The sequence below is a fragment of the Dicentrarchus labrax genome, unplaced genomic scaffold (genome assembly GCF_905237075.1).
Source record: "Dicentrarchus labrax unplaced genomic scaffold, dlabrax2021, whole genome shotgun sequence".
Classification (NCBI taxonomy): Eukaryota; Metazoa; Chordata; class Actinopteri; family Moronidae; genus Dicentrarchus; species Dicentrarchus labrax.
This window is the reverse complement of record NW_026136718.1, coordinates 12020772-12046815: the sequence shown is the minus strand read 5'-3', so window position 1 is coordinate 12046815 and position 26044 is coordinate 12020772. Positions and strand designations below refer to the sequence as shown.

At 37.7% G+C, this 26044-nt stretch overlaps 2 protein-coding genes across 3 annotated transcripts; one reads left to right on the top strand and one right to left on the bottom strand.

Moving 5' to 3' along the window:
* The first annotated feature begins 1527 nt into the window (after positions 1-1527).
* Positions 1528-14728, top strand: gipc3 (GIPC PDZ domain containing family, member 3). 2 transcript variants are annotated; one of them, XM_051377434.1, is made up of 6 exons: positions 1528-1870; positions 6491-6676; positions 6965-7145; positions 10879-10988; positions 11627-11705; positions 12957-14728. In XM_051377434.1, the coding sequence occupies exons 1-6, from the start codon at positions 1577-1579 to the stop codon at positions 13106-13108; spliced, it is 1002 nt and encodes a 333-aa protein (XP_051233394.1). In that variant the 5' UTR covers positions 1528-1576; the 3' UTR covers positions 13109-14728. The 2 variants fall into 2 exon arrangements, with proteins under 2 accessions (XP_051233394.1, XP_051233393.1); XM_051377433.1 differs by having other exon boundaries at positions 11624-11705.
* Positions 14729-15731: 1003 nt separating this feature from the next.
* On the bottom strand, positions 15732-25130 carry tbxa2r (thromboxane A2 receptor). The gene is made up of 3 exons (XM_051377431.1): positions 24537-25130; positions 20220-21089; positions 15732-17313 (listed from the first exon to the last, which is right to left on the bottom strand). Exons 2-3 carry the CDS (start codon positions 21003-21005, stop codon positions 16990-16992), a joined length of 1110 nt encoding a protein of 369 aa, XP_051233391.1. The 5' UTR covers positions 21006-21089; positions 24537-25130; the 3' UTR covers positions 15732-16989.
* Between the last annotated feature and the right edge of the window lie 914 nt (positions 25131-26044).

The following is a 26044-nucleotide window of genomic DNA, read 5'->3' as shown; positions in this document are numbered from 1 at the left end:
TTTAATTATTTATTTATTTTGGCTTAATATTATATATAAACACAGTATAGATATCAATAAAGCATTACATTATGGCAGCATGCATTGGCAATGTGACAAATGGGAAAGAATTTAATTAAATTCAACCTCAGAAATGTTGGACATGGACATTGGTTTAAGTACATAACATACATACCTGTACTGGAAAGAATCTTTGTCTGAAGGGAATAATAATGGGATCACAATGCTGGTGACACATTCCCAGCTGGCATTTTAAAATGTGATTTCTGTGGAATTTCCAGATCCACAGAGAGAGAGAGATAGATAGCTCTTTGTGTCCTCACATGAAAGCTTCCCTGATTTGCACATGAGTAACGGATCACATGGGACATAGTGCGACAAATAAAATTGTTATGGCCAACGCATCATCATGGTGGGACAAACATGATCAAATTATGGCTTTTCAGCGTCTGGGTGTTTACCCACTTTTTACAAGAAAAACAGACTGTTAGCCAAACATTTTTGTGTCATCGATTGGTTCCTCAAGTCACCCGTTAAAGTTTCGGGTTGGTCGATGAGTGGAAATCCCCTTACCAGGCTATCTATGTCTCTTGTCTGTATCTTTCTCACATACAGGATATAGAAAAAAATGTTTGTCTCATCATACATTATACAGTACCACAGCACTTTTTCCATTATTTGTCACAAGGAATTGTTTCATTAGGCATTTTGTATCTTCTTGTTCTTATAGATACCAGGAAGATACACAATTTATTGCATATCATCCGTTCTAGAAGTTCATTAATAAAATATCTTGTATTATTTATGATTATTTTAAGGGTTTTTCTGTTATGTGTATACACATTTGGGTACACTAAGGTAGGAAACTGACATTTCAATACTTTGCCAGTATAAGAAGGACTAAATACCTACGTGAATTAAACATCTCTTTATGTCATCTTCTGTATCTGTGGGCTGTCTGTGAGGTCAGAAAGGTCAGTGCATCACCAAGGATTCACCCCAGCAACAGCCAATTTCATTCAATGAGGGCAGCGAAGGGGGGGATGGGGGGCACTTTACTCCCTACCCAATGATATCATCTTACCTGTAACACTGGCACATTGTCTGTGGCCATCTTATGACTGTCCCACTTTGGAAATCATTTTACAGCTATGCATTTTCACACTTCAGAGGGATGTTCATACATTCAGTCGTGTGTGCAACATGTCTTGCAGCCAGACTGATATGGGGGATTAGAGTCTTAGTCATGTGTGTGTAGATGAAGAAGCCTTTACCTTATGTGTTTTGTTTGTGTTCTCTATGCGTGAGCTGCCAGAGGCTCAGGTGTAACACATACAATCCCCAACTCAAAGGGTGTTGGGTTTCTACCCAGCAGGGTCTGGCTGGCCTCTTCCAGCTACTGTTACAAGGCTACTCTCATCACTAATTCATCTGCGCTCTTTACCCCAAAGCTCTGAGTTGCTGGTTGGTTGGGTGGTTGGTCGGCTAAGCGGGGGGAAGGACAGAGTTTCTCTCTTTGCCAGAGCAGCGCATCAACAGGCCTCTCAGAAGTGGACCATACCTGAGCTGGGGCCCGATGCAGAACGGGGAGGCTATGAGCCCGCAGGACTCCAAGGCAGCAGGGGCTGAGGCCATGGAGGAGCAGAAGGCCCAGAACCAGAGCCAGAATCAAGGGTGTATGGAGCCCACAGCGCCTCCGCTTCCTCCTCCTTCACCACCACCATCAGGGCCACCAGAATACCCAAGACCTAGGCTCATCTTCCACACCCAGCTGGCTCACGGGAGTCCCACAGGCCGCATCCATGGATTCACCAACGTGAAGGAGCTGTACGCCAAGATTGCTGAAGTGTTCCACATCTCCCCCTCAGAGGTACAAAACAAACACAGAATGTAAACATTATTATGAGAATTAGTTACATTTCCAGCTTTGTGGAAAATGATTTAAAAACGATTTTTAAAAATGGTATTATTCCTTTCTTGCATTTGTGGTCTGACAGGCCAGCTGCAAATGGGTGTTAGGTTTCTATTCTAGGCTTTTTTCCATGATGCACTACACAAGATCATTTGGCGTCACTACTGTCTGCCATACTTTGTACTCGTCTGGGCCTTGACCAGGATCAATAATGGAAACCAATAACCAGATAATGTTATGTAGTCAGTACAAATAACAACAAGTTACATTAACAGAAGAGACATTTGAGCAAAACAAGACCAGGTGATGGGAAGTTTGCTTTGGAAGGTAAATAACAAAGTAGGGTAAAATAACAGAGGGTAGGTGCTTAGTTACTGTAAACTGGTGCAAAAATCCTCAAGATTTCAACCTGTTTTAACAATTACAGAGAATTACCTTACATATTCAGATTTACAATTACTGTACTAATTTATTGGAAACAGTTTTCATAGTCTGACTAGTACTAGTGAGCGGACCTTTTTGTGTTCCCATTTTAAAAAACCCTTCAATATTTACTCAAATGCTGTGTCAAGTGTAGCTGAAAATGGAAGCAAATGAGGGTCATTTCACACAGCCTGCAGTTGTACAATTGCATCCATATAGGCCTTTTTATTTATTTATTTATTTATTAACAAATTCACACATTAGACACCTGCATGTATTTTTTTTCACATGTATACAAAAGGTGATATATAACTGCAGGCCATGGAATTATTTGTGAACATCATCTAACAAGCTCAACCTAGCTAGACCTTATTTCTTTTAATAGTGGGTGGTTAAAAGTGTGGTTTGAAGTCAATTTACAGAAGGCAGCTACTCGCAAAGCCAGAATCCTTGAAAATAGGTCTAGTCACTAAACCTTTAGTAGGTCAGGGCAAGCCAAACCACTTGGCAGCCTGATACTGCTCTCAACACTCAACCACACCACCAGCACAACCAAAGTCCACAGTCTCTCTAACCCTAATTCCCATGCAGGTGTCACAGAAAGACTGCTCGCAATGGCTACACTTGCTTTTCTATTTCAGAAAAGCATTTATATGACATTTATCAAGAGCAACTAAAAGTAGATTCAAATGAATGTGTAGGAGTATATTGATGGTTGAGTTGAGTCTGTGGCAGGGCTTTAGGTGTAGGCAACCGATTTTCTGTCTTGTGCTTGTGCACATCTTGTCTGCAGAAATTGGTTCACTGAACTAAACTGAGGTGAATAAAATCATTGAGCGTATATTCACAACTAGAATAACAGTATTTCTTTGATGATTGTTAAAAATGCTCTTTATTGTTTGTGCAGTTCAATATTACACTACAAAGATAAACTGTGAAAAGAGTTTAACCTCTATAACATTTTTTATAAGGATGGTCGGCATGTATTCTGCTGTTTTTCAGCTTTCTCTGGTATATTATGGTAACACATGATCATCAACAGAACAATAAATATTCGACATTGGACTTATCTAATACTTATCACTAGCATTATGAAGGCCACCATGAAGGCTTCTCCTATCAATGCCTGTTGGACATAAACTAGTGGAGATGAAGGGATATACACCTATGTACATTTCATTGGAACTAACCTTGATGATCTTATCAGGTAACTACTAGTCATGATTGTGTAAAATCTGTTGGCCTGTTTCTTTATGTAACATAAGATTCAATTCCTAAATGCTGAATGTCTATTTTAGAAAGAAACTGCCAACCAGTGTTCGAATTACACCGTGGCTTTCGGGGGAGCCATATTTTTTTATGGGTAGAGGGGTGGGAGGGTACTGCACAGTTTCACATGCATGAACCTGGCATGAAATATATACAATCAATTAATGTAAATTCACACAGAGAATATTTATTCTGTGACAACAAAGAAACAGAAAATTGCTTCACGGCTACAATGTCTTTTTAAATTGCTCTCCACTGCAAAACAATAAAATGCCAACGCTCCATGGACAGGCTATGGTTGTGTTACTTTATTAAACAGAGCAGGACTACGTTGATTCCCATGACAATTATGAACATTCCCACAGCCTCCAATGTTATGTTTCCTTATGAAAAAACTAAGATAACTTTTCCAACATATACTCTAAATACAACAAAGTATAAATTTATACAGAACAAAAAAAAGGAGAACCAAAAATTACAATATTTTAGAGCACCCATACATTTCTCAATTGAGGCTTTCTAGGGACCTCATGACTCTTTCTGGGGAGTTGAGCTCCCTGCTCCCCCCCTATTTGGAACACTGCTGCCAACAGAGGTTATTACACTACAATAATGAGTACACTTACACTCCTGACCGATCACTTTTTTTCATCTTTTAATATGACGCTTTCAACGAAAACATTTATCTTACAATCCAGAATCACTTATAATGAGTGCAACAGAGGTAGTACTTGATATTGTTAGATTACAACAGGGCAGCATGGTTGGTTAGGGTTAGGGTTCTGTCTACTTACACACAGCAAGGATGTCCTGTCTGCTAGCTGTGTGTGGTCTTATGTGGAGTTTGTGTGTCCTGTGTATGTAACTCTCAGGAGCTTTTGTCCATTTGAATTAGAAACTCCTCCCTCCATTAGAAACTAGAAATTCCTGTTAATGTGTTTGTCTTCTCATGTATGTTAGCCATGTGGTAGCTTGGCTCAGCTGTCCAGGGCATACGTTGCCCAGCCTGTGCTGGGATAATCTCCAGTGATCCTGAGAAGAATAAGCAGTTTAGATAACGGTCGGATAGATTACTATTAATAGTAAACAATGCAAGGGTTGGCTCCTTACATTGCAAGAAATACATAACAATAAATAATAATTATAAATCTCAGACTTTGAGCCTTTTAAGTTTGTGTGTTACTTTTTAGCTCATATGAAGACTAATACAAAGACTAGAACTATAAACAACCGGAGGGTTTCCTTGGGTTTTTCTGGTCTCTAATTCTGTGCTGTTTTGTTCCAAAATCAGATATTATTTAATTATTATTTGATTTAACAACCTGTATATCTACACAACCTTGAACTGCAGTCAGATTTCTAGTTACAAAACTTTCTATGGGAAATATCAGGCAATAGGGTAGTGATAGTGAGGAGAACAGCAGTTTCCTTGACCTTCTGTGGCAGCATAAAGTTACAGTACAGCTTGATGCCAAAGAAGACCTTGAACTGCAGTCAATATATTTCCTTTGCCAGGAGAATTACTCTAAGCAATATCTAACAGGAAGTAATTCAAGTGAGATAACAGTTCACAGGTTATCTTGAATTACATTATGGAAGTGAAAGTTAAACTTTAACTTCAGGTTTCAGAAGATATGGGCAGATTTGGCAAAAACAAAAGCTATTTTAAAAACAAAGACAATTATAGTTATAAACTATAAATAAATAAATTAGGATAAAAAAGTGTAGCCTAGAGTTTGAAGAGATTTTATGAGAGAGTCACGTGTTCATATAAAATTTGCAAATGTTCTTTGCTCCAATACATGGCTGAAAAGTTCTTCTTCCCAAGTGTAGATTTACCATTATCCACTTAATATTGTTTCATGACACACTCTTAATTCAACCACTAACCTTTGAAAACAAGCATGACTCCTAAAACAAATGTCTAATCAAGTTGTCTGGGTGCATTTTTAAATATTTATATATATATATATATATATATATATATATATATATATATGTGGCTCTCTATGAGTTAACGCATGCATGGCTCATGACAAAATGGCCACAATAGCAAAATCAAATAATTTGACTCTACTGCCCTCTGCTGTTTAATCTCTATACAGCACAATTGGAGGAACTTGCTTTGAAATGATGTAATATAACAGGAGTAGGAAAATGAAACACCAGGGAATGCCACAGAAACTATAATCACATGCCTCGTAAATTACAAGGAAATTTCATTTGTTTTATAAAAAGTAAGTTTCTTTGTATGATCAATCAATGTTTATAACAATTACATCCAAGTTTTCACCAAAAGCAAATTTTGAAGAAAGTTGAAGCAAATTTCCAATTTAACAATAAATGTAATTTTTCAATCAGACTTTTAATTTGGTATCACATAAAAATACTGTTTGTATTGTTGATTGGTAAATGTTTTTCCTCTTTGAGGCCTTTAAATTGTACATTATTACTAAAAACTTGCCTTCTGTATCACATTTTATTCAGATTTTTAGCTGACACGTGATCTTTTTAGAGACAATAAAATATGTTTTAATTGGTGTTTTATTTTTTTGTACAACAAAAATGCTTTATCTTTATTTAGACATATGTTGCAACAAAGTTAAAGTTAAAATTCAAATTAAATAAATATTTTTCTAAACTGTTTTACAAGAAAATTCATACAGTATCACCACCAAAAACAAAACCTAATTGATTCTTAACTTGTTTACCACAGAGGGTGGACATCATTTGATATCCAAATAATAAATATTACAAAACTCATAATGTTAAATCTTTATTGAGAGTGCTGTTGATTTAACTTTCATTATCATTTTTGAATTGTGGTGTCGTTGCATTGGATTACTTTATATTGCATGTTTCACTATTTCTATTTCTTTCCCTCAGATCCTGTTCTGCACCCTCAACTCTCATAAAGTGGACATGCAGAAGCTACTGGGCGGGCAGATTGGACTGGAAGACTTCATCTTTGCTCACGTCAGAGGAGAGACCAAGGAGGTGGAGGTGACAAAGACAGAAGATGCATTGGGCCTGACTATCACAGACAATGGAGCTGGATATGCTTTCATCAAGGTGAACAAGACTAAAGGACAGTAAACTTAAACAGGCTGAAAGACAGTAAACTTAAACAGGCTGAAGGACGGTAAACTTAAACAGGCTGAAAGACAATAAACTTAAACAGGCTGAAAGACAGTAAATTTAAACAAGTTGAAGACAGTAAACTAAAGTTTCTGTTGTTGCTTGACACCTGCAAAAGAATCCCTAAATTAAAGAAACACTGAGTGAATATTTTTGTTAGATTTTTCTGTTTCCTAAAAAGCATCTACTCACATGTGACAATTTCATATTTATATCTTCCAGAGGATAAAGGAAGGCAGCACCATAGACCGGCTGAAGACAGTATGCGTTGGTGACCACATCGAGGCCATCAATGACCAGAGCATTGTAGGGTGTCGACACTACGAGGTGGCTAAGATGCTAAAAGAGCAACCGAGAGGCATACCCTTCACTCTCCGCCTGGTGGGGCCCAAGAAGGCTTTTGGTGAGTGGAAAATATTTCTCGATGACTGTGCTTCACTGTCATGTGCAGAACAGATGAAGATTCTAGTTCTTAAGTTCTAAACATACCAAAAACGGTGGTTGAAGGCAAATATATTATTCACAGCTGGGGTTTATCTTGTAGCACATTTCTACATCTGGAGCAAGCCACTGCTGGGTTTGTGCACTGATAGCAGTAATGCTTTGTAGTCTTTGCACGGATTTGGACAAAAAATGTTGTTGTATAAATCCACTTCTTAAATTAAATGATAGAAAGAAAACCAGCAGGCTCCTGGTACTGAGAACCAGGAAGAAAAAACACATGAATAAGGGACAGGAAAAAACAACAAACTACTATCATAAGCTCTCAGCACAGATAGGAGGCAAAAGTATGTCTTGGCTGTGATTTATAACAGTGCCGTTTAACATTGATTATATATTGCCAGCAGCAGATTCTTGCTGTCCCCAGTGGTTGACAGACTCCAGCATTCCCACTACTTTCTAATCAGCAAAACAGGAAGAGGACACAGGGACATTTTTTTGGGCTATATGCCAATGAGCCTGGAAAAGTTGTTAAACTCAGCATCAACAACTAATTGACCAGTATCATGGCAGAGCCTCAGTCTGAAGGATCTTGTACACTCTTTGGCTTTGTAAAGTTTTTATTTTAATAATCAAATAAACTATCAAACAAGATATCTATACTTCGAAAAAGTGTTTGCTACACAGAAACAAAATGAATAGTTGCAAGTTAATTCAGTTCTTGTTTATAGATTGACTCTGCGATACAGAGAAATTACTCTTGTAATGGGTTTTGTCTAAACAAAATCAATATGCAGCACTTTGGAAATTGACTCTTTAAATTGAGTTACTACAGTTACTTGATACGTTTTCATTCTCAGTCATGTACAGACCAAATTAAAATGGCTTTGAGGGATTTTTAATCCCATTGCATCCACAGGAGAAACCAAGGCTCTTCAGAAAAGTGGACACAGCCATACATTTTAATATTTTAAGGTTTGTTTTTAGTTTATTATTCAACTCTAGCCATAAGACATGCAGGATGAATGAAGCAAACCTTTTAAAGGAATACAGAAACAACCTGGAAGCACCCTCCACAAGCAAGAACACACACGCACACACACACACACACACACACACACACACACACACACACACATACACACACACACTTATACTACTACTGTACTTGTGAGACCATTCGTTCCCCGTGGAGGCTTACCCCTAACCTCAACCACAACTGCTACATTCCTAACCCCAACATTTAACCTTTAACAGCAAAACCAAATCCCAAAAATAAACAGTCAACCTTATGTGGACTGAACTTTCATGCGCACATGGGAAAGAAGTCCCCACAATGTGACAGTGTGAACACTGTTTAGTCCAATGTGATGAAAACACTAACAGAGAAAGAGAGCGAGAGAGCGCATGGTACGTACATTTTTCATAAGCTTTGCAGTCACACAGCAGTCAGAGCCAAAAGAAACTCTAAATATTTGATCCAAATGTACTTGTTGTACATTCCCTGTTGCTAGAGAACCTGGAAGGCACTTTTATTTACATTTCAGCCTTTTATCTGCCAGGAATAAAAATAGTTGAACAAATTCATTGAGTAACAGTGACCTGCTCAAAATCAAGTCACTGACACGGACATTTGTATTTACATGTGTTTAGAGAAATATTAGTTATGATCTGAGAAATGTATTTAATCTCAAGCCTCTTGTTGATGATCATTTGCTCTTCCAAACAGAAACCTTTCATGTTTTCAACGTTTTTTCAGGATAGTCTCTTTCACCATGATGTCCTGCTCTCTTTTCCCTTCCAATAAATGTTTCACCTATGAAGAGTACAATACGTGGTTATTTATTTCATCTTGTTTAGAACCTGGAGAGGAAATAAGGAAGTTTCCTTTTCTAAATGGATAAAGCAGATTGGAGCCCAGCCCTCCACAACCTCACTTATCAGACAGGAAACTATATCCATGGTCTACTGACTGACCTCCTGTTAACAATCAGTATCATCTTATTGTACTGAGAAACAGCAACATCTTAAGGTCCAATTACACACTCCTTTCACTTTATATCCACAGACTGTGTTTGCTCAGTTGTCACAGAACTGTAGATGTTCAAATTCAACCATACATTTAGTCAAGTTCAACTAAAAGCTAGTCCAGCTAAAAAAACGAGTGCATTATTAAACCACAACCTGGTTTTGGAAGTGATATCATTTGAGGTAAATGCAGTAGCTTTGTCTACAGTTAAACATGAGTAGCAGTAGAGCAGAAAGATATCCCCTTATTTCGCTATATAAACCTGCCAATCATAATTTTCTTGGATTTAAATTAAATCTTTGAATTAGATTTCACGTGTAAAATGATTTATAACACTAATTACAATCCTGAATGTAACAGAGCGGGGACTTCATTATGGCCCTAAATGTCAACCAAAGAGAATAGTATGGTGGTGCACAGAGTGAGAGTAATTTGCATTCATAATTCAAGACACAACCTTATTGTCATTCACTTTAACAATTGATATGCAGTTGCAATTGTACATTCTGCATATGCACATGTTGAAAAACAGTGTTTTTAACTGAGGGTGCAGCAATTCAGTCAGCAACTACCGTAAGTCCCAATTAAAAATACAGGTGTACAAGTGGCTCATACAAACTCCAGCTCCAATGACCAGCATGTGTGAGAATTAGGTCTAATGTCACTTTTCTACAAATATTGAGATGATCTGGTCAAAGACTGTATATATATCATGTCAGTTCACATGAAATAACTCGCAGAAGGAAAAACAGCAGTTGCTCCCTGAGAATCAGTCACAAGCATTATGTATATGTAAGTACATTAATGACATAGCTGATGCTGACCTCTGACACAGGAAAGAGTTTAATTCCCCTTTTGGAATCTGTGACAATACTGAATACAGATGTGCATTTACATATAGGCCCCGGGGGGATCTACAAGGGGCATGATAATGTGGTAATATTTTCCTGCAGATGTGAGCAGCTGATTCACAGTCAGCAACTTTACTGTTAACACAAACTAAGTGATTGGAAATCCATGGGTCACATTCACTCTATTACAGAACTCTTCCTTCACATCCCAACATCTTCACAGGCAACATACTTCTTAAAAAATGACATAATATTATTTCATGTTTTAGAACTAGCAGCAGTAGTGGGGTGTTCATAGGTAGTCTGTACAGTTATAAATAGTTGAAGAGTTTGTAAAAAAAAAAAAGAAGTACACATCAGAACAAGGGAATGTAAATTGGGGTTGCTTTTTTATGTTTATTTATAAAAAAAAGTATTTGTTTAACTGTAGCCAATATTATTATTTGGCATTTTTTGCCTTTATTGGACAGCAGAGGCAGAGGCAGACAGGAAAGAGGGAAAAGAGACGGGTAAGACTTGTAACAAAGGTTGCTGGCTGGAATCTAAACGGCGAGGTTGCGGTGGCCATGCTGTATGAGCTGTAACCATTCGGCTACAGTTTTGGTTTCTGGTCACACTGCAGTTTCTTGGGAAATGATTGAATAAAACCATGGTAGTCAGCAATGAGAGCCACAATGGTTGAACAGGAACACAGGTGACCACTGGGACCAACAGCACTGTGTAAAAACAGCATATCACAACCAATTAAAAAAAAAAACCTCTTGTCTCTTTAATTTGATGAATTGTTATTATCCTGTTTGTGTTCGTGTGGTCAGACATGATTGGAATGAGGACCAGAGCGCCAAAATCTAATGAGGGAAAGATGGTGAACGGGAGGGAGACTCTGCGTCTTCGTTCCAAGGGTGCTGCAACAGTTCAGGAAGTGGTGAGTTTCACACGCTCTGCTGGACAATGACTGTTTCATTTCCTTATGTACTCAGATTGCGACATGTATACACATATATGCACAGACAAACAAAAACACCACAGAGTTAATTGAGATTTTGTTTACAGTTGATTAGATTGTTTTTATCATGTATTGAAAATGATTTCAGTTTTTTTGATGAAATGAACTGAACTGAACTGAACACCCCCATCTGACTCCGGTCACATGTAAACTAGCAAGCAGACGCACAGTCACACAATATCCGTTATTCCTTATTGAACAATGTCTCTCAGCTTAGTCGGAAGCGACCTCTGCACACAAGTTATTCTTACTTCCTATACTTCAATGCAGGATGTTTCACATGACATTGAACTATGAACTCAGACCACATCCTTGTAGAAAGTTTGGAGGTTGAAAAGATTCACTGCAAGCAGTTATCAGTTAAGGCCTACCAGCAATACTCAATTTTATCACCTATACACTTTGATATATTTATATAACATAAAGATAAGTGATAAACAATAGCCCTCGGCGGGAGAAGATATGCTCTCACAGAGTTTATATCACCATATTTAGAGCATGACCACCACAAAATTTCCACTAACACCTCTGTATTTTCCTGTGTGCTCTGCCAGCAGAATGAGTTTGAAGAACAGGCCACAAAGAAAGTGGATGACCTGCTGGAGAGCTACATGGGCATCAGAGATCTGGAGCTGGGTAAGACCACCCACATAACACTTCTGTCCTTAAAATAGACATCAATCTTATAGCCACGTTTAGAAGTAAGGAAGCGAGCCATTGCTGAATGGATGTTCACACACAAACCTAGGCGTCAGTGTTTACTGTGGGCTGTAATAGACTAGCAAACTGTCCTTGGTGCTGCATGCTGGGATAGAGACCCAACTTTAACCCTGGGATGGAGTATGGGAAAATAAATTCCTTCTCAAATACTCACCCCAAATCATCTATGTTGATGATGTGTGCCTCCAGGGGCTGTTGGGAGTGTTTTTTAATGTACTGTAGTTTAGTTTTTTGTATGTGTACCTATTTTGGTGAGTTGCTGCATTTTTGAGACAACCCCAAGAGAATAATCTGCAATAATGAATTTGACAGACAAATATAACTCATGGTAAATTTACTACAACCTCTTGGTCTTCAACAGTATTGTAACCAGAAATACAAAGTAATTGAAAACATTTGTGGGCTATTTGCATTCATTCCTACTGAATATATCAACAACTGAAAAATTTAAAAGAAAAGTAGTTTATGCCGAAGGTCCTTGGATACATCAGGAATTTGAGTGGGACACATACTTAACATTGTCAGTGATATGAATTTGCCCTTTCCCAGACTTCCAAGGGCAATGGCCTGATTTCCAAATGGTCATTTGCCTGTTCAGACCTTATTTAAAATAGGTTGATGATTTCTTAATCTGCTCTTACCTTTGCTGTTTGCTTGTAATTTATTCCATAAGAATGTGTTTGGTTGTCTCAGTGTATCCCACAGTATATTAATGGCTGTGTAACTTGACATCAGCGTGGTTAAATCCAAATCCCCAGACCCATTCAAGGGAAATTTGTCATCATATGCTTCTGTCAAATTAAACAGAATTTGCAGCGCGGGTGTTTCTTAAGAAAAATTAAAATAAACAATGTTAAAATAACTCTGTTTCACATATTTACTTGCATCTGTATGTTTTTCCATTTTTGTTGGTATCTTGTGAAAAGGCTACCCTTTACAATTAACACCTTAAAAGGAGATATTTCTGAATAACAGTAAACTAGGTTTTTGTCTCGTTTTGTCATGTAAATGCCCAATTTTATGAGGCAAAAGACTAGAGTAGGTCCTCTATGAATGCATAGTGCCTGTTGTTTTGGCCTCGGCTGCTGAGAAAGAAAACTTTGGCAGTAGTTATTAACAGTTAACCCTGGATTGGTTCAAATCTCTCCCATCACTTCTTTTCTGCAGCAACCACCATAGTGGAAGCAGGCAAAGACAAGAAGAACCCAGACGACTTTGCAGAAGCCTTGGACTCAGTTCTGGGAGATTTTGCTTTCCCTGATGTGTTTTTGTTTGATGTATGGGGAGCTATTGGAGACGTCAAGAATGGTAGAATTTAGATATTTGCTATATACATGAGAGAAGATAGATAGATAGATAGATAGATAGATAGATAGATAGATAGATAGATAGATAGATAGATAGATAGATAGATAGATAGATAGATAGATAGATGGATAGATAGATAGATAGAGAGAGAGAGAGAGAGAGAGAGAGAGAGAGAGAGAGAGAGAGAGAGAGAGGCCTCTGTTCTCTGAGAAAAAATAATGTGCAAACGTTTTAAATGATGCCTTCCCAGTCCTAATTATTTTTAACAATCCATTTAACCTCTTAAGATCCAGATAACTCTGCTCCTAACCCAACCACACCTGTATAGAATAGAACTGAATAGGTGGGTTTTAACAGGTTAAAATGTGACAGGGAGTGCAATTACTTGGTTAGTTAATTTCCCCATGAGCAGGTCATCACTCTTGATCTTAAATCTTTACAATAAACACAAAACACAGAAAATAGCCTTTAAATACATTTGCATTGAAATCAAAGATTGAAATGAATCTTTAGGGTGTATCTATCCCTATACATATACACCATTTTTTAATGTAAGCACTGGGTCAGGAAACTGCGTAACAGTGGACAATGAGCTAGTCAACTAGGAATCAAGGAAATTAGATAAGCAAGACCCTTTTCCTCTGATGAAGTCCCGCCAGGAAAAACAGGAACAAGGAAACACTTTTGGGTCATCCCAGAGTCAGAATGTATTAGCCGGCTTCTCCATTACCAATACCCTATAAAAGTTAAAGATTTACGTGGATGTTTTATAAATTATAAAATGTTTGTACTGGTTTACCTTTTTCAAAATAACCAAAGGGCCCCAGTGCAAATAGAACTTCAAAAAATAAATTTCAAGTTAAATATTGTTAGTACTCCAAGTAAGTGACTGATGTGACTTAACTAAAAAAAAATGTTTTTAGGACATTAATCAAAATTGTCATAAAAATGGAATCATCTGGGAACAACAAGGTTCCAGCTGCAAATCACATTTTCCCACATGGTGGTTACTGTCAAAAGGATCCAAGCCCATAACTTCCCACAATAAATAAATAAAAAAGTTCCCTGCAGATATTTTGCCTTGAAATAATGAAGAGAGATCTTCATGATCATGCACTAATAACAGTTAAAATAACACTGTGTAACATATTCATTTGCTTCCCACTTTTTTTGCCACAAGTTCAAAGGAAACAGTTTTGGTTTGTTTCAAAGACAGATTGTAAATATACTGGATCAGTATCTTCAGTATCCCTGTTCTTAGTTTCAATGTGCTGCGTTCTCTTTCTGTCTCTGCATTGGAGAGTATTTACTGTAAAAAGAAAATAAAACATCATACTATATGTTGGATTTTGACAGTTATATGTTTTCTGGCTCACCCGAACAATGTGAACAATGTATAAAGTCACTTTTTATACATGTAAGCAAGTAAACACTGACCTGCCAAATTTCAAAATGTAGTTTGATTTGACTTCACTCATTCTGGCTACACTCTTTCAGCTACATCAGTATTTGTCTGATAGTGATGTTTTTGTTTTACAACTTTGTATATGATTGCAGCTCTTGATGAAGACCTGAAAATGTATGGCACATAATCACATGTTTAAATTGTAAGTAAAAAGATTGTGATCATAGTTGTCAAGCTTGTGTGTGTGTTAAAGAAAAAAAAACTTTTCTTTTTTAAACCAAATCTTTTATTTATGTACAATCACATGCCATTTCAGTCAAGCACAATTCAACATTTACACTTCATTTTCAGTTGAATAACACTGAAGTGGTCTAGTTAAAGCAAGACACATTATCCATCCCATCATCAGTTAAGTGATTTCTTTGGTAATTGAGTGAGATTCTGACCGACTGATATTAGTAATAATATAATGAAAATTATGTGCAAGATCGGCTGGGTGAGCAGCTCTCAAGAACAGAAATGAATGGCTGTTTCAGTTTCATTATATAAATTATTGGATCATAATATCATAATTCTCTATTACAGTTTAGCCACAGTGTGTATTATTACACTGCCCAAATGATCAGACAGAATTATCCAACAACTAAATCATCACCCACTCCCTCTTCATTGTTAATACCAACACCTTCACAGTTGACACCTTCTCAGTTAAACATCTCTGAGAGGCAGAGCTGCTCGATGAAAAAAATGAATTTTACTGGACTGAGGCCCATAAATGATTCTGCGCTGTTTTATTTTTTACCCCCTGAGCAACTTTGGGTCTAAGAAATGTTTACATAATATTCTCCAAATCTAAAACTGAGGTAGGCTCACACATATACTAGTTTAGATAAGAAAATTATACTTTCTGGAAATATTGGACTTTAATACTATCCAATTTCCCCAGATTTGGTTTTCTTATTCAAAGACAAGTGACAATTGAGTAAGCCTGTTTTAAAAAGGTCAGTTCAGCCAAATTACATAATATTTTCCGACTTACCCTCACTTATACTTACACTTAACCTTCAGCACTTACTTAACATGTTTTCTCACTTTAAGACATATTTCTGTTGAATGTTTTAAGCAGCACAAATTATTTCCTTTCTCCTCCAATCAGAATAAATCACAGAGGTTGATATCTCAAAACCTGTGCAATTAAAACCAAAACTATCTCTATGGCTAGACACTAGTGGAAGTTAAGAAAATATTTATTTTTGAATTGATTTGTTTAAGACAGGAGAGTTTTAGAGTTTTAAATCAAGAGAGGCAAAACACACCAGTGACACAGTGAGTAATCAGTAAAGTGGTACATTACTTATCAAGTAATATATAACTATAAAAATATGATAGAATTATATAACACTGTCGAGGATAGGCAACTTAAATCTGACAACAACATTTGACAACAATTACACCTTCTCAAGTAATGAATAGCTAATGTCACGTATGATTTATTATTTATATAAATACTATGACCTTTCATGCAGCAAAATACATCTGAAAGGAATATTGTTACATTTTTCATCACATTTCTGAAGTTGACAGTGAAAAACACTACTTGCTGGAAGGCCAGACTTATTTTCAGGGTCCGTGTCCACATTCACAAATTAATTTGTTGCAATAATCACATTATTTCTTTTTATTTTAAATGTTTTCTTCTGGAAACCTCCAACATCCTCCTTTCCAAGCATGTGGACTGGACCAGATGATTCATGGATTCTGAAGTCAAGGTCTGGAAAGTTTGGATTGATGCACATGCACTATAAAAACATTTAACAGATCGAAAATACATGCATAATGTAATTGTATAAACTCTAAAAATGGAAAGTGTATAGGATGCCTCTGGCGTCGAAGCAATATTTAATTTTAGTCAAAGCGTCTTTGCTTTTACACACCTCTACAAGATTAGGATCAGCCAGGTTGCAGCGTTAGATGCGCTGGTGATCAACAGTTCAAGGTATGTGAATACTTTTAGGAAGGGAACAATACATGAACAGTACTGGGTCTCATGTGACACCAAGAGCATTTGACCAAAGGGTCCTGCCAGAATGAAGTATTACATTAAAACAATTGCTAAAGCACCCCAGTGTGCCTCTATCCAATGCAACACCAATCATAAAAGCATCATGGAGCAGTACGTGTAGAAAAAGCAGTGCATTCGATTGCTGCTTTAGCAGACAACAGAGCTCTAGTCGTTACAGGTTTGATACTTTGTAAGTATCCAATCAGCCCCTGCTCTTTCTTTATACTTTGTTCTAAATTAAAGTGTCATTGCTATTAATACTGCTAAATATTTTAGTGGTACACAATGAAATAACAAGATTCAATCTTTTCAAATTATTGGTGCAATCTTGCTTACCCTAAAAACTCATAAGAGCTTGAAAACACATTCAACACATACTGTAACCTCAATGATGTCTACTGCAACAACAACTCAAATCCAACCAATCATGGAGAAGGAGGTGCTGAGTTTGATGTAGATATGGCTGGTACATTAGATTTCCCAGTCTCTCCTGTTTCATCTGAGCCCAGGGTGCTCCCAAGAGAAGAGCGTGTGAACCTGCGGACGGTGTCGCTGAAAGATGGATACAAGGTCATGATGGAGCCCCGAGACCAGTTGAGACGGGGGTAGATTCTCTGAAGAACTGATCTGCGAAACAGGATGTATACCCACGGATCCAGGATCTGGTTCCAGGTGGCGAAGCGTATCCATAGCAGTAGGTATTTGACCTGGACGTGACTTCCGGACAGCACAGTTTGTGCAATAAAGACCTGGTGGTAGAGGGTGGAAGTGGGGATAAAGACAGTGACAGATGGTAAAGACAGGAGGGAAATGATGGAGGAAAGGAGTGGTAGGGAGATGGATGAGATGGTAGGTTTAAAGAGAGGAAATCAAACAGTTGCAGGGGAGGAAAGAAGCAAATTATAGTTGAAAAGAATGAGAAGGATAGGATTAGAAATGACGAACAGATAAAATTGGTTAATATTGCAAATACACACAGACACATTGATATATGTTAAGACCACTGAGGGAATGGCTGGGCTAATTTTGCCATGGTCCTCCAAAGGCAATAGCTGCTGCAACACAATTATCCCCCTGCTTTAGTTAAGCTGCAACATTTTATGTCAGACAGCCTTATTAGCATTCGCCCAACATTCTCTTGTGAAGGCAAAACATGCTAACAAGGTCCTTTAGGAATGACAAATTGACTCGTTCTGGTTTCTGTTCCAAGTCCAACTGGTGTAAAATAAAACTGTTCTCCTGTTGGTTTACATTTAGAAAGTGCAAGGAAAACAACTACCTTAATTCACTTCATAATGTTGCATGCATGTGTTGAGATGAGTAAGTGCAAACCACGGTTTTTGTTAGACAAACTTTTCTCAGAGGCAGAGGTACTCCAAAGACTGATACGTGCAAAGAATCACACATTTCCAGGGTGGAAGTTAGCTTGGTGGCTAACCTCTAGTTTCACTGAAGGTAGCATTCATTGTTTATTTCAAGCTCTGAGTGCCAAATAGGCTTGATAGGTGCATAAGTCACTGTAGCTGGGTTGAATTTTTTAGTAGCATTATAATTAATGAGCATGAACAACTTTCTCAGTGTGTATCAATTATCTGTAAGGATTTCTGCAGCTCTGCTTCGAAGAAGTATTTGAGTAACTAATAAAACTACAATGTGCATTAAGCTATCCGGGTTAAGCTTTTGCAAACCATCTGTGTTAATTTCAGGAAATGAAAGCAAGACACAAGGGCTATAAACAAACATCATAATAGGCTGAAACTGATAAAGTGGACTAGACATACATACATAGCAGCAGCAAAACCAAGATGGGACAGTGGCTGCACTATGAAACATGCTCCCAATCATACTTTGAGCTTGGTTTGTAAGTGATGTTCAAATGAGTCCATCCAAGGGTTTCATTCAGTTTAGGACATGCAGAGGTTATGATGGGAGTGAGCAGTTGCTATGGGAAGCTGGGTTATTTTTATAACCTTTAAAGGTTTTTATGTTTTACGTTTTACTCGCCTTATTCGGGACACTTGAAACATGATGTATATCCAGGGGTCAAATATCTGATTGCAGGTGGCCATTCGTATGTAGAACAAAACAATTTCCTGGTTTACACGACCCGAAGTCACCACGCTGATCAGAATATATATCTGTGCAGGGTGTCACACAACTGAGGTTAGACAGAACTACAGAAAAATATGTTGTCAGGTAGCTTTCCCTTCTATTTCTTACTCTGATGTGTTAAATTTCCCTACATTTAGAATTTAAGTTTTGACATTGGCAACTCCTAGTGGTAGTATCAGAAAGGACAGTGTTGTTTATATTAACAAAAACAAAGACTTTCATAAAGTTATCAAAGCTTTCCGTCCCCCTCAATCAGTTCTTCGGAAGGATGGACAAAAAAGAGGGTGATTATTAAGAAGATTGGAATAAATTCTTCATGTTGCTTCTACAATTATCTTTTGCGTAATTTTCTTTACGAATAAATTGGCTAACCTAGGGGTTCGTTTTCAACATGTATGACTGTTTGTTTTGATGTTTTACATTGGTGAGTGCAATGTTATAACTGACAGAACCAATTGTTGGACCTACAAAAGTAAATTCCAAGTTGTAACCTGGAAAATTCCTTTAAAGGCAAAGATTTCATGCTTATTTGGCTGAGATGTATTATCTCTGCTAAGGCGTTAAGGTGCTCTCTGATCCAGGGTAAGACCATAAAGCTTTTATATCTGCTACTGAGGAAGCTGCATTGCAAGGGAGAAATGAAGCATATAGAGGGAAAGCAGAGAAAAGGAGCTTAGGACCTTGGGATGTCTTATTATGGTTCAAACAGTTGAAGGGCAACACAGATAACAAGAGCTGGATAGACAAGGGTTAGGTGATACCTGAGAAACCCATAATTTACTGGACAGCCATACTGAGTGATTTTCAGTATCATATATTATATATTATATGTGATATATTTGATGTATTTTTAACTTCCAAAATGTTTAACTTCCAGTCAACAACCATCGTAGGTGACTTTCATTAATACTTTCTACAGGCTAGAGTCCTTCCTGTAGAGTACTGGACCATAGAAGCTTAACAGTAAGCTCAGTACTTTATTTATTCTATATCTTTGTGTTGGTTGGTTAAGGGATCCTCAGAAAAATATAGTCCACACACATTTGTTTTTTTGTAGAAATTAGAGTATTACTGTAGCCTACATGGAAGGTGCAGAAGGCTGGATTCAAACCCAGTGTGATATGTGGGACACGTGTGGGACCAGGTGAGCTACCAGGGAGCCAACTTAAATTTTTTAATATAGATACACTAAGTCTAGACATATATTTACCCAAATTAAATGTAGATGTTGGTTACAATGGTAAATTGACTGGGTTAAAGAAAAACTATTGTTTCTTGAATTAACAAAAGTGTAAGTGCTTCCCCTGCAGCCTTTTAAGGAGAAGTTCAAACTTTTATGAAGTGAATGAGTCGTGTTGCTACATACTGCAAAGGTTATCTCAGTGTGATCCTAACAAATGCAACTCACTGAACCAGGACCTCAGATTTCGACACTGTTATGTTACTCTCACAGTGCAGAAGTCGCCTTTTCATTGTCTCTTTACCATTTTTCCATAAAACCAGACCTATATACATATTATTTATTCCAAATGGGCAAACTCACCAGGAGGGGGCACCAGCAGATAGAAGCAATGACCATAATGAGGATGAGCTGAACCATCATCTCCACTTCATGATCTCTGCGGCGCTGGTGCCTGTTCTGTCCACAGCACACCTTGATCAGGGTCACAACGCTCACTGTGTTCAGCAAAAATGACACAGCAATGCATATCAGCCCAACCAGAGAGAAGAGCAAGGAGAAGGCCATGTCATTTCCATCAGAGCTGATGTTTAAAAAACACCAGGAGCCGGGTATCTGCATGTGGTAGCTCCCAATGCCTGTTATGGGCAGCATTGATATGGAGCCGGCGATCAGCCACACCATCAGCACCATGGAGACTGTCCTTTTCTTGGGCATGCTGGTGGAGCGTGCAAATGGACGGTTGATACCAATGAATCGCTCCACGGCCATGGCAGCACCAAGCAGCAGTGGGCACAGTCCATAGAAGACCATGGACATGCCCATGAAGTTGCAGAAGTGGCAGTTCGGATCTAACTTGCGCCAATTAAAGTGCGTAACATGGAAGGAGATCACGATGGAGCCAGTGACCAGAAGACCCATGAAGTCAGTGACTACCAGGCCACCCAGGAAGATCAGGAAAAAGGAGCGTGAGCGGCTTTGTGTTCGCTGGAAGGACTTGAGGAGAACTATGAAGGCGATGAGATTGGAGATGAGACCCAAAGTGCCAAAGATGGATGAGTAGTATGCCGAGGCAATGTTGGGGAGGTACTTGAATGGAGGACTCCTGAGGGAGTAGCAGAGTGGGGTGTTGTTGGCTGAGGCATTCATGGTGGTAAGCTGGTGATGGGTCGTTGATTTCAGATGACTCGGAGATACAGTGCCAGTATACGGGATTTCAATTAATTCTTCATCCTCAAAAGTAAAAAGAGAACAGTTAAATTTCAAGACATAATGGGAAATTTAGCTTTTCAGAATATTAAAAATAAACTGAAACACAATACAAATGAAATGAGCAAAGGGAAAGAGCAACACAAAAAACTGGCCAGCTACTGCAAGAGTTGGGCTGGCTTTGTTGCACTTCAAATGTAGCAACTTTCACCGGAAAGTGTAGCAGTACATTCCTGTTTACCCTTGTGTACACTTCATTTGCAAAGTGATTACACCCAAAATGTTAGCACAACTACAGCAAATCAATGTTAAAGGATGAAATTGGGCTGTGAACTGTGATGGATGGTTACAAAGGGCAGTTTCTCTAATTATTTCACCATTTTCCTTTGTTTTCACTTTCTCTGTCTGATTATGTGACTGCTCTTGTTTGTTTACCCTATCTGATATCTCTTTAGTGATGCAGCGATGTTTTGTTTGAATTTACTTGGTATGTACCATATTATCAATGAAAATCATTACTAAAATGACCAAAATAGGACCTAGATTCTCACGAAAGAGAATTACCCTGTAAAAACGTATGTTTTAATCCAAAGCATCTGGGAGTAATTGTGAGTTCACTTTTTTTTAAAGGTATTTTTGGGGGCTTTTATTGCCTTTTTTTTTTCTTGATAGTGACAGCTGAAGGTAGACAGGAAAGGGGGACAGAGAGAGGGGATGACACGCAGCAAAGGGGCGCAGGTCAGATTTGAACCCTGGGCCGCTGAAGCAGGGACTCAGCCTCAGTACATGGGACGCCAGCTCTACCAACTGAGCTAAACGGGCACCCAGTGAGTGCATTTTTGAAATGGCCATATAAACCCTATAAAGTCAATGTAACAGCTCAGAAACAGCACATACATAACATCCACACAAACAGACAGTGACAGCATGGGACAGAGATGGAGAGAGTGACACAGAGACCGGAAGATGGCCTATCCTGGCAGGAAATGCAGTTATGTGAACAGTACTGACAGAGACACAAACAGGAAATAAACAAATATTGTCACAATCAGGCTATGATGTTGTCCCTAGTGGTCTGTCCCCAATATACTGCCTGTCATTTAGGCAGATTGTATGATACTCAAGCAGAGTGGAAATACTTAAAGTGAAATTCAATATGATAAACAAATAATCATAATTTTCCTTAAACAAAATATGTATTTAATGGCATATCTTAGGGATATTTGTATCATCCTGAAATAAAATGCAATAAACAGGAAATCCCATGATGTTATCTCTCAAAAATGAACCTTCAAATAAACCCATACAATATAATCTGATGTTACCTGATACTTGTAAGATACTTTATCACTATTAAGTAGGTGGAGCAACATACAGTAGTTACCATGCTGATCATATCAAACTATGGGTTTAACTTCCTGTAAACATTCGTACACAGATTTTATCAGTGCACACAAGGTGTAAAGTCAGTGTGTCTTTATGTTTTTCAAGATACAATAAAACTTAAAAGAAGCAAACAGATTGGGTCGATAAAGAAGAGAAAGAGAACACAGAAAGGAAATGTGCTGATAGTGACAAAAATATGGGTCAGAATAAAACTGAAAGCAAGTTTGCAATTAAGAAGTATGCACATGCAGCACAAACTATATTTCTTTAGTTGACTTCACCACCACAATCTGTCATTTTATTTGCTATATTGTCATTTTGGACCTACACTTATGACGGCTCCCATATATATTTCCTATAATCTTTGTTTTAAACTGAACTAAACTAAAAGTGAAGAACAAACTTTTTTTTGTAGGCAGCTTTTTGCACAATACAAAATTATGTTTGAAGATGCAATTGTGTATTGCTGGATTGCACATTTTCACATGCCTGATGTAGCACACACTGGTAGTTTACAAGGTAAAAAATGAAAACAAAAAAGCTCTACATATGCCATGCTGGGACATAATGTGACCGCAGCATGAACACAGTGATGCATGCGGTTACAGCAATTGCCAATTTGTGCTTGTTTATAAATACTTCAGGAGAAAGAAATCTTATCTTTGACTTGATAGCACAGTATAATGGTATAAGTTTGTTATTCCATGAGTCACAATACCCAATAGCCTCGACAGCAGGTTTTTTTTTGGTAATTGTCACATTTTTCCAAAAGGCAGAAAATGTAAAGATACACCAATTAAGAGAAACCTTTGGATCTGCCACTAAAAGCAAATTACACTATTATCAAGTGATTCGAGAAGAGAATACTAGGATGAGACAGGCGGTGCTTGGCGCCAGCTCTTACGTGACCCTGAAGACCTTCTTAGTGTACCATTAGCCAAAAGTGCCTGTTAGTGTCCAAAATCAATAAGTCATATTCAAAATTACTTCACTGAGGCAGTCCAATGGTTTCCAATTCAAACTAATGGGACACCACAGAAACACATCATAATCAAAACTTGTTATGGAGAATGCAGAATGCGCAAGATCATATTTGTTTGTGCTGCAAAACATTAGTCACTGTAATTATGGTTCATTTATCACGGCAAAAACGCAAATGCACGTGAAAGTGAGCAATACATATGGGGGAGAGGCTAATAAAAAAAAGAACAACTCAAAGTAATCTGGCTCCCTGTCACCAAGCCAAATTCTTTTGCATTTCCTCAGCCAGTGAAGTGGTTTGGGCATTGTGCTCACAGTGAAGTAAACAAATAAAACCGAAACTTTCACAGCCTGCGGGTTAAACTGGGACTTTTTATAATTCATTATTTCAAATAAAAGCCCAGAATAGTAATAAGTAATAATAGACGCCTAGAGTTGAAAAGATTAGCGGGTAGATTTGAGGTGATAGTGTTTTTCATTCCTGTGGACACAGCATGGACTGCGAGGGTGTTTGCTGACTCAGCCTCTGTATTTTCATGTGCACCATCAGTGGGTGCTGATTCATGAAGCCTGGCCAATGTTAGTGCCATGTATTACCCAGAGAACAACACAGGAACCACATTACTACAATACCAGGGATAGTGCCCAAGTGAGTTACCCATTATATGTTCAGGTAAACCCTTTGTTGTTCAGCTCATTTTCCCAAAACTAGAGTTTGGAAGAGTTTGAATTGATTACTCTTTGAAATTTTAGTGTACAAACAATATTCTATCATTGCATTATAATAATCACAAGTCTGTGTTTGTCCATATTTAATCAGCAATGATGAAGATGAGAAGTTAACCATTTGTTGAAACTATGTTTAAATTACAGGGGACATTTCACATCAGTAGAAACAAAACTTAACTAAACTAATTAAAGTTGCAAAAAAAGCCTAGAATAACAAACATTTTTCTGCATAACAACATACAAATTTCATAACCCAAGTCCTTATTATGTAAAATCATTGCTCATTACATATTTGTTTGGGTTCCTCCTATTTATGCTAAATGATACATTCCAGGTATAATTTAATATTGACAAATTTAAAAAAGTTTGTCTTACCACAACAAGTTCTTTCAAGGACCAATACTCTCAGTTGGGAAGTGTGCGCTACTTCATCCAAATCATCTTGCAACATTAGTAATGAAAACACAAAAAATTACCACAGAAAGCATGTCACATATGCAAAGTCTCATGGAAGAAAAGTCCAACACAAATTCCTACAGCAGACTGTTAACAGTAACCCCCGATTATCTCCTCTCCCTTCCCCCAGCTCCTGCTGCAGCAGCTTAGATACTCATCTCTCGCCCTACAGTCGCTCTTCCTTTTTGCACAGTTGGTCCCTCCCCGGAAGACTAAGGGGAAGGGCTCTGGGACAGCACACGTAGTATTTTAGGCAGAGGAATGAGCAGCAGAGAAAAGTCGTAAAGCATTAAACAGAATTTAGTGAGTGGTGCACAGCGGGGAAAAAAAGAATGTGAAGATGCAGGGGGAGGTGAAAGTGGGGGCTACAGAAAACCTGTTAAGAAAGGGGTCAGTAAAAGATTCAGTACAATAAAACATATGATATTTTCTGAAACACATGGGTATGAACAGTGCTAAAAACGTCAATAAAATAAAGTTGGTAGGACTTACAGTATATCTGATGCTTTTCTCATGGAAAATTGACTAAAGACTCATAGATATAATTTCTTTACATCAAATCAGTGAAAAAAGCTGTATGAAAATAATGTTTTTGACACAAATAAATGTTGCAAGACTTTTTGTTGACTAATTTAAGGACAATGGCATTAGATTCAAAGCTGTTCTGTGATAAGTGGAAAAAGCTGGACATGCCATTCGCTGATATTTTTAAGTTTTGGATTCAGGTTTCATATGACTAGAATCTGACTTTTTCAGAGTTTATATAATCGAATACCTTGTTCAACATATGCAGTGCAGATGTGAGCCATGACTGCCAAATACTTTCAACTCACAGCACAGGTCTGTAAATCAGTTACAAAGATTATCTATTAGAAGACCACAGAATTGAAGGTAAAAAAAAAAAAAAAAGAAAGAGAGAGACTGCAACTGCATTGTTAAAAGCTAAACATCTACTACTTTCTTGGCTGAAGAATATTGAAAACTGAAAATGTGTATTGGATCTGAAGAAAATAGTCTGCTAGCTGCAACTTATTTGCAAAATGTGCATCAGTAAACAAACAAAGAAGAATAGTGAATATGGCCTTCTTGGTGAGAGTTAGATGAGAATACCATTCTCCTGTTTGTCAGGAGGGGAAGCAGGGGACAAAAAAATACTCTGGCTTTTGTCCAAAGTTAATGAATGCCAGCCACTCTACATCTATTTAACATGGATATTGTTTGTTTAAATGAACATTGTGTAAGATATAGTCATATTATCATTAATAAATGATCATAGTCCATGAATGTTAAAAACCAGGAGAAGTGGTGGGAGGGAGCCACTCCTAGCTGACAAGAGACAGAAAGGGACAAAGCTTAGAGAAATGTAAGTGAGGAAGAAAGTTGAATATGTTTCTGTTACTTTACCAGCTATCGGTTGTACTTTACTA